At 44.5% G+C, this 9,636-nt stretch overlaps 3 protein-coding genes across 8 annotated transcripts in view; all 3 read left to right on the top strand.

The window, feature by feature from the left end:
* The window catches only part of cpne1 (copine I), a 275,222-nt gene that overhangs the window by 153,334 nt on the left and 112,252 nt on the right, over nt 1-9,636 (top strand). The window lies entirely within an intron of this gene.
* rbm12 (RNA binding motif protein 12) overlaps nt 1-9,636 on the top strand; it is a 200,239-nt gene that overhangs the window by 153,338 nt on the left and 37,265 nt on the right. The gene's annotated exons all lie outside the window — the stretch shown is intronic.
* The window catches only part of LOC125485490 (tyrosine-protein kinase HCK-like), a 50,385-nt gene that overhangs the window by 14,485 nt on the left and 26,264 nt on the right, over nt 1-9,636 (top strand). The window contains exons 3-5 of the mRNA XM_048608506.1: nt 3,207-3,310; nt 4,007-4,153; nt 7,377-7,526. Coding sequence (XP_048464463.1) covers nt 3,207-3,310; nt 4,007-4,153; nt 7,377-7,526 — 401 coding nt within the window. The remainder of the gene's footprint in view (nt 1-3,206; nt 3,311-4,006; nt 4,154-7,376; nt 7,527-9,636) is intronic.

Genomic DNA, 9,636 nt, shown 5'->3' with positions numbered 1-9,636 from the left:
TCAGAGCAAAGATCAGTGTGCGAGGACCTATCAGAGCAAAGATCAGTATGCGAGGACCTATCAGAGCAAAGATCAGTGTGAAAGGATGTATCAGAGCAAAGATCGGTGTGTGAGGACCTATCAGAGCAAAGATCAGTGTGCGAGGATGTATCAGAGTAAACACAGATAACAAGGTGTAGAGCTGGATGAGCACAGCAGGCCAAGCAGCATCAGAGGAGCAGGAAAGCTGATGTTTCGGGTCAGGACCTTTCTTCGGATCAGTGTGTGAGGACCTGTATGATGTGATTCTGACGTCAATAAGACAGAAGGCCCCAGTCTGGAGTGAAGAGAGAGGTCTGTGAGTGGGAGAGTTTGGGAGTTGGGAAATGTAGGCTTAAAAAACAAAAGGATAAGGCAGATTACTGGCCGGCAGTTTGGATAATGATACATGAGCGGGAGAGGAAAAGGCAGAGGATACAAACACACAAAAAAAAACAGTAAATAGTGTGAAATGGGAAAATAATGGTTAAAAAATCAAAATTAATAATTATTGAATGCACTGAGGATTCAGAGGAAAAGTAATGAACTAATGGCACAAATACAGATAAATGGATATGATCTTATTGCCATTAAAAAGAATGAAAATTTTACAAGCGGTTATGAGGAAATCAAAGCTGGGAATCAAATATTCGGGGTATGTGAATTTTCGCAAGGACAGGCAGGAAGGGGGCGTGGGGGAACATTGATGATACAAGATGGAATAAGTACAATCGCAAGAACTGGCCTTGAATTGGAAGACATAGAATTCCTATCAGTGGAAGTGAGAAATAAAAAGGGCAGGAGGGATCAGTGCTGAGGTGATAATTCTTTACAATATAGATGAATGACTTGGATGGGGCAAGTGAATGTACCATAGGCCAGTTTGTGAATAACACAAAAACAGGTGGGAAAGCAAGTAGTAAGGATGATACAATGAGTCCACAGAGGGATATAGACAGATTAGTGAGTGGACAAAAACTTGGCAGATGGAATGTAATGTGGGGAAATATGAAGTTGTGAACTTTGGCAGGAAGAATTGAGGAGCTGCATATTATTTAAATGGAGAAAGACAGCAGAAAGTTATAGAACAGAGGGATTTGGGAGACCTCAGGTTACACAGTGACAATGTTGACTGTGGGAGGTTCAATCATTTCACGCTGAGATTGAAAATAAATTTCTTGAGCATTGCTGAGAACGGAGGCTTACAGCTGAAGCTTTTCATCTTACATTCGTCACAACAAAATTGCAAGAATACCAAATCTCAAAGGGAACAACAATTTCTACTGCAGGAGCTACGAGGCTGCTGATTGGTAGACGTGGCACCAGGGAGTTAACCCTGGCTCGTTGAGGTATCACTGTCAGCTTGGTGATTAATAAATATCAGCTTGGCTCAGAATTTAGAAGATTACAGATTCATGTCCCATTCCAGAGCTGTGAGCACTTAATCATGGTTAACATATCAGTGCAACACTGAGCAGGTATTGCACTGCCAAAGGTGCCAGCCTTTAGATCAATCCTTTGCTTCAATGGAGAGTGCAGGAGGGCATGGACAGGACCAGCACCAGGCACACCTAAAAATCAGGTGACAATCTGGTGAAGCTACCAAATAGGACTACGTGCATGCCAAACAGCATGAGCAAGAAAAATATAGAGCCATGTGATACCACAACTAACAGATCAGATCTAAGCTCCGCAGTCCTGCCATTTCCACCGTGAATGGTGGTGGACAATTAAACATTCACTGGAGGAGGAGGCTCCACAAATATCCCCATCCTCGATGATGGAAGAGCCCAGCACATCAGTGCAAAAGATAAGGCTGAAGCATTCGCAGCAATCTTCAGCCAGAAGTGCCGAGTGGATGATCCATCTCGGCCTCCTCCAGTGGTCCCCAGCATTACAGATACCAGCCAATTCGATTCACTCCACGTGATATCAAGAAACAGTTGGAGACACTGGATACTGCAAAGGCTGTGGGCCCTGACAACATTCCAGCAATAGTACTGAAGACTTGTGCTCCAGAACTTGCTGCTCCCCTAGCCAAGCTGTTCCAGTACAGTTACAACACTGGTATCTACCAGACAATGTGAAAAATTGCCCACGTATGTCCTGTACACAAAAAGCAGGACAAATCCAACCCGGCCAATTACTGCCCCATTAGTCTCCTCTCGATCATCAGTAAAGTGATGAAGGTGTCAGTAACAGCACTATCAAGCAGCACCTGCTCAGCAATAACCTGCTCAGTGACACCCAGTTTGAGTTCCTCCAGGGCCACTCAGCTCCGGTCCTCATTACAGCCTTGGTTCAAACATGGATAAAAGAGCTGAATTCCAGAGACTGAGGTGAGAGTGACTGTCCTTGACATTGAGGTTGCACTCGACTGAGTTTGACATCAAGGAGTCCTAGCGAAACAGTGGGTATCAAGGGGTAAACTCTCTGGTGGTCAGTCATACTTGGCACACAGGGAGATGGAGGTCAGTCCTCTCACCCCTGTCTGCTCTCTGAGGTGGACATGAAGGAACTCATTCATTGGACAATTTTAAAGAGCAGGCAAAATCTGCATATAGTTTTCCACGAACATCAAGAGGAAGCAGGTTAAGTGGTCATTCTGTTTACAGGATCTTTTTGTACCCAGATTGGCAATCATTTACAAATTTATTCTTTTGTTACTTCACTCCAGGATTGCCAGCATTTGCGGCCCATCCCCAATGGCCCCTGAATTCAAGGGGTTACTCAGTCATTTCAGAGTAAATCACAACACCATGGGTCTGGAGTAATGGGTAGGCCTTCCAGACTGGGGAAAGGAAGGATGATACATTTCCTTCCCTGAAGGCCATTAGTCTACGAAATAGGTTTCTTAATGTTTGTTGCATTGGCCACCATCACTGAGACTAATATTCCTGATGTACTCATTGCATTTAAATTTCACCATAGCCCCCAGATGTTAGGCTGTGCCTTTAGATTGCTAGTTCAGTGACATTACCACTAGGCCACATGACACCCCACCCCCCCCACCAAGTACCTACATTACAACTGGCACCATGCTTCAATGATGATGATTTAGCTTTGAGTCAGATTGAGAGCAGGATGGTGGTGGAGGATGCGTGTGATTTCTAGCTTAACATTGACATTTCTGATTTGCTGTCATCCCATCAGAAACTGAGAGCACGGTTTGTGATTATTCCTCACAGATGGTTCTTCAAAGAATTGAGTGGCAAAGAGGCAGAGAGAATAATTCTCGAACCAGAAAACAAAGAGGGATCTTTCCTGATCAGACAGAGCCAATCGAGGAAAGGTAACTTCCATCCAGTTTCCAAGAGAGTGACTGTGTGAGCTTGTCCTGGAAGTTGTTTGAGGCTTAGGGACAGGTTAATTTCCCCATATCACCTTGTCTGTTGAGAATAACAGGTGACATTTATTCACGGTCACAGAGTGAGGATGTATCTGGGACCCCTGCATCCCTTCTGCAGTTTTGTGCATGTGCAGGAATACTCCATTCTGAAAACTACTTGCACATTTTCACCATTTTCATCTCCTCCTAAACTTTACGGCTGGTATCCTAACATGTGCCAAGTTCATAACATCTAAAATGCAAACCTGCTATCCTTACCAAGTCTGACCAAACGGACTTGAGACCCACAACTGATGCAGCTAGCTCTAACTGAAGAGGGCAAGCAAACCACTCAGTTGTATTTGTGAAGGCAGGTCACCACCACCTTCTCAAGGGTAATCTGTACTTGGCTTGGTCAACAATATTGGACAGTGCCAAGAAGTGCATTTTGTCAAATAGAGAAGGTGATCATTAAGTATGCCTCTGGGTTCTAACCAAGAGTAAGAGGACATGATGAAGTATAGCATAGTATTTACCAGACTATGGCATGGCATGTTCATGGGATAGAGCTGGTAGTGAAGAAGTCTCTGAGGACAGGAGCAGATGGAATGAGATTTAGTTTCTCCCAACTCCTGAAGCTTTTCTCCTTTATTGCATTAGGTTGCTATGCTTTACTGGTGAAGCACTGGGATCCCGAGCTGGATTTTAGAGTCATGTCCTACAAAGTATCATCCAGCCCCAGTGGCTATTACATCAATCCACGGGTCAAGTTTATCAGCCTACCAGAGCTAGTCAAGTATTACCACAGTAAGTCCTGATCTTGCTTACCTGCTTTGGTGAAGCCATTGAGCTGTTGGGTTAATAAAACAGAGGAAAGAGGGATTATTTTTGGTAGCTGAGAACGCCACATGTTCCAAAAAATATTCAGTTTTCACAAGGATTAATCTGCCCTCAAAGATGGATGGAAACATTCCCGTCATTATTTTGAAGAACTATAGGGGATTTCTCTCCAGTAACATGTCTAAACTTAATTCCCATAGTTAACTTCATAAAACAGATGATTAAGTCCAAAGATGTGCAGGTTAGGTTCTGAAGAAGAGTCTAGGCCCAAAACGTCAGCCTTACCGCTCCTCTGATGCTGCTTGGTCTGCTGTGTTCATCCAGCTCTACACCTGATTGTCTCAGGTTAGGTAGATTGGCCATGGAAAATGTGGGGTTATGGGGACAGGGTAGAGGGGATGGGATGCTCTTGAGAAGGTTGGTGTGGACTCGATGGGCCAAATGGCCTGCTTCCACACTCTTGGGATTCTATGATTATTGTACTGCTGTTTGTGGGATCTTCCTATGTGCAGATTGGTTGCTGAATTTCCTACATTACAACATCAACTACACTTTGAAAATGCTTTACTGGCTGTGAAGAGTTTTGCAATGCCTTGAGGTAAGGCATTATTTAAATGCAAGAATGTATTTTAATTGGTTAATTCCTTCAAAGTGCAGACACAATGGGCTTAATGCCCCCTTTCTCTGTGTGCGTTTGTAAACACGGGTTAAGGATTGAGCCTCGACCTTTCTCAGTTGCCCAGAAATACACTTTACACACTCAGTGTATCCTATTACCATCCTACTATTTCAGGTCCCAATTTTATTTCTGTCCCACTTAACCTAAACCCCTACCAACCCCAGCCTGAATCTTGCTGCTGATCCCCATTGGCCAATATTTGTTTTGAGAGTCAGTTCCAGCACACTCTCCTCACGCTGGAAGGATGTGAATGCATTAGAGAGAGGGGTTGGCCTCGTAGCAATGTCACTGAGTCAGTATCAGCCACTCGTTAGATCTCAGTTCGAGTACTGTGTATAGTTCTGGACGTCACATTATTGGAAAGATGGGAATGCACTGCAGGGATTTATAAGAATGGTTGTAGGAATGAGAACTATCAGTGATGAGGATAGACTGCAGAAGTTCAGAGACTGTTCTCCTTGGAGAGAAGGCAGCTGAGAGGAGATTTGATGCAGGTCTTCCAAATCATGAATGGACTGGACAGTGTAGACAGGGAGAAGCTATCCACTCGTGAAAGGTACAAGAATGTGAGGAGCAGAGATTTAAACTGAAGTGCAAATGAGGCAAACCTTTCTCGCTAAGTGAGCAGTTAGGGTGTGGAATGCTCTGCCTGGAAATGTGATGGAGTTAGGTTCTATTGAGGCATTGAAGCGGGGCATTGGATGGTCACTTGGATAGAAATAATGTGCAAGGAGACGGGGAAAAGGTAATAGAACTTAGAACTGTACAGCACAGTACAGGTCCTTCAGCCCACGATGTTGCGCCAACCTATTATCCTACTAAAATCAATCTACCCTACATTTTACTATCCTCCACGTGCCTATCTAAGAGTCGCTTAAAAGTCTCTGAAGTATCTGACTCCACTACCACTGCCGGCAGCGCAGTCCACACGCCCACCACTCTCTGTGTGAAGAACCTACCTCTGACATCTCCCTTATACCTTCCTCCAATCACCTTAAAATTATGCCCCTGCGCAATAGTAAATTGTAAATGACACTCATTTGGGCCAGCACAGGCACAATGGGCTGAAAGTCATCCGCATGTGCTGAAACAGTTCTGAGATTCAGTAATTCCACAATCCCGAGTGTCTAGTATAAAGTTGTGGTGTCAGGATTTCAAATCCCACAATGGCCGATAGTGAAATTTAAACTCAATAGAATCCCTACAATGTGGAAGCAGGCATCCAATCCATAACAACCCTCTGAAGTGCATCTCACCCACACCCACCCCATCCCTGTAAACCTATATTTCTCATGGCCAATTCACCTACCCTGCACATCTTTGGACTATGGGAGGAAATCGGAGCACCCGGTGGAAACCCATGCAGACACAGGGAGAATGTGCAAACTCCATACAGACAGTTGCTCAGTGGTGGAATCAAACCCAGGTCCCTGGCACTGTGAGGCAGCAGTACTAACCACTGAGCCACTGTGCCACCTGGAAACATTGGAAATATGGAATAAGAAGCTAGCTTAATGGCAACCATTATCAATTGTCATAAAACTCCATCTGCGTCACTAATGTCCTTTAGGGAAGGGAATCTGTTGTCCTTACCCAACCTGACCTACGTGTGACTCCAGACCCACAGTGATGCGATTAAGTCTCAACCATTTCTGAAACTTTCTGATGAGCCACTGAGTTCAAGGGACAGTTAGAGAAAGGCAGCGACACCGACACAACTTCAATGAAGATTAAAACAACAGAGAGGTGCAGGAAAAGACTGGATCCAGGGATGAAGCATTGTGGATAGATTGGAGAAGGAAAGGTTGAGAGGGGATTTGATCAAGGTGTTCAAAATCAGGAGGGGTTTGGACAGAGCAAATAGAGAGAAACCTCCAATTGGCAGGGGATTGGGGAGCAGAGGATAAGTGATTGGGTTGGGGACATAAGGAGAACCTTCTCCACAACAGGAAGTTGGGATCTGAAATGTGATGATGCCAGGTCTGCTGGCATCAAGACCCAACGAAGTGTCAAAAGAGAGTTGGAGAATTATCGAAAGTGAAAACATTTGCAAGGATGATGAGGAACAAGTAGTATGGGTTTGTGTTATTCTTGCAGAGTCATTATGAACACAATAGGCCTAATAGGCCAATAGCTTTCTTCTGTAAAGCAAAAGAAATGTTGCCCAGAGTTTCTCTTTGAAGCATCAGGGTGTTTTTCTATCCTTTTACACGGACAGCTGGGTCCTTGGCCTGAGTCTCAGCTCCAACCTTGCAGCTCTCCTTGAAGTCTGAGTCTAGATTGTGTGCTCAAATCTTGGAGTTTGAATCGGAACTTACTCGCCTAAAGAGATGCATTCTGCCAACTGAGCTAAGATACAAGAGTCAGCCATTAATCAGGCCATCAAGTGGCAATCCAGAATAAACATTGGATAGAGTTTCCCTGCATCTAGGAAGAGTGATGTAGGTCCCTGACTGTCCCAAATTGCACCCTCAATCAAACTAAAACGTTCAATTGAATCTATTTCTGTAGGAAATGTGGATGGTCTGTGCCAAAAGCTAGCAAGCCCCCCGCTCAGAAAGTCTCAAAGTATTTCAGAAATGGATGGCTTTGAGATTCCGAGGAGTTATGTTATTCTGGAAAGTAAACCGGAAGTTGGACATTTCACAGAAGGCAGGATGAGTAAGTAAACGTTCATTCCATCAGCCTTTTGTTTTAGGATTTCAGGCTGTGGCCATCATTGGCTGTCTGTATTTGCCCCAAGGAGGTGATGGTTGATTGGACCTTTCCTTTGATACTTTTGAAGGGGTCAATCAGCCATTTCAGAGGGCAATTAAGAGTTAACCACATTGCTGTGGGTCTGCAGTGACATGAAGCCAGACCAGGTAAAGTTGGCAGATTTCCTTCCCTGAAGGACATTAATGAGCCAGATGGGTTTTTGCTGCAATTTGACAGCCTCAAGGTCACTTTTCAACTCAAACATTTTCAATTATTAGCTCAGTGATGTAATCACTGTACTGTAATAATCTCTCCATTCTCTCTATGAAAGATGTGAACATCCCATATTTAAGCATGCTTCCATATTGCCCAATGTTTAATTACATTTGAAGCTCAACTAGCTGTCTCCTAACACACACATTTCCCCATTGCCCCTGTGCCCTCTAATCTACTTTGGCTCCCAATTTAACAACCTCTTGATTTCAAAATTTTCATCCTTGTTTGCAAGGTCCTTCCTGCCTCTGAGCTCCATTAGCTCTCCCACTTTCTGTGATCTCCATAACTATCACACATCTCTGAACTCCATACTGCTGCACATTGGCATTGGGTCGTGGCTCAGTATATAGCTCCTCTGTCAGGGTCTTGTGATGCAGAGGTAGTTTTCCTACCTCTAGCCCAGGATCCCTGGGTTTAAATCCCACCTGTTCCAGAGGGTGTGCCATAACGTGCTTGTAAAGGTTGGTTAGAAATATCATGAGCTCCTCAGTGTCATGAAGGCCGTGGATTCAAGTCCCAGTCCAGAGACCTGAGTTCAAAGTTTAAGCTGTCACTATGGTGCTGTGCTGAGGGAGTGCTGTACTGTTTAAGGTGTAGGTGTCATTTTTTGAATGAGACACTAAACTAAGGTCCCATCTACTCCCGTGATGTGAAAGATCCCGTGTCACTATTCTGTAGGAAAGCAGGGCAGTTCTTGACCTCCTGGCCAGGAACTCTCTCTACTAATGGTTGTCTCATCATGGTTATATTGCTGTTTGTGGGAGCTATCTGTGCATCTGTTGACCACCACATTCCCTACATTCCAGTAGTGCTGCCCTCACTGTGGTCCCACACTGGAAATCAAGCCTACCGTGCACAGAATCATCACCAAGCTTAAAAAGTAAACAGGTTTCCTCAATTTAGACCCAGGTTGAGAGCATGAGCATTGTTTCTGTATTTAACAGGAGTTATTTATTTATTACAATTTATTTACTGCAAATAAAGACTCCAGCTATAGATAAACAATAATGAACTATCAACGCATAACTCTACATGTTAAAACTCTAATCCCCTTATAAACTCCCCCTCAAACACACACAGACCCTCCCCACCCACACAAACAAACACACCCACCCACACAAACACACACACGGGAAAAATAAGCATGTGTGTTTTGGGTGGAGGGAAGAGCTGGGGAGGCAGTTCAGTGGGTCCTGTTCACAGGATCTGTCAAGATAATTCTTGTACTGGTGAGAATGATGCCTCTCAGTCTTCCTTCTCTGGATGCTTTCACTTATTTACAGGAGGCACAGAGTGACTCATTCACACTTATAATGATCTCTACCTTATTAATTAAAAGTCCAGCTGACATTAACTGCTGAGGAAAAATAAATCTGATTTTTCTGCAGATTGTGGTGGTTCACGGACTCACAGCCCAATTGTTTGTTTTGCGGTGCTGTGGAGTCCGAGGACCATGTGCATATTGGGTGTGGGCATTTGCACTCCCTTTTTAGTTACATCAAAGACGTTCTCCTTTGGTTTTGGCTGCACTTCAACCCCACGCTCCTGATCTTTGGGGACCTGGTGCAGAGGGGTGTGGGCATGTCGGAGGATCTCCTCACGGGCTGTAAACAGGTCCAGGCAGCGGGTCATTGCCATGGAGGAGGTCATTTTGGCCAACTGCCTGCCCTTCTTCCGTGGTTACGTGGTTATATCACCATCGCCACCACTATCACCATCACCACCACCATCACCACCACAACCATCACCATCACCACCACCATCATCACCACTACCACCATTACCATCACTATCACCA

Source organism: Rhincodon typus, chromosome 19, assembly GCF_021869965.1.
Source record: "Rhincodon typus isolate 14 chromosome 19, sRhiTyp1.1, whole genome shotgun sequence".
In the NCBI taxonomy this organism is placed as follows: Eukaryota; Metazoa; Chordata; class Chondrichthyes; order Orectolobiformes; family Rhincodontidae; genus Rhincodon; species Rhincodon typus.
This window is presented reverse-complemented; position numbering and strand designations above follow the sequence as displayed.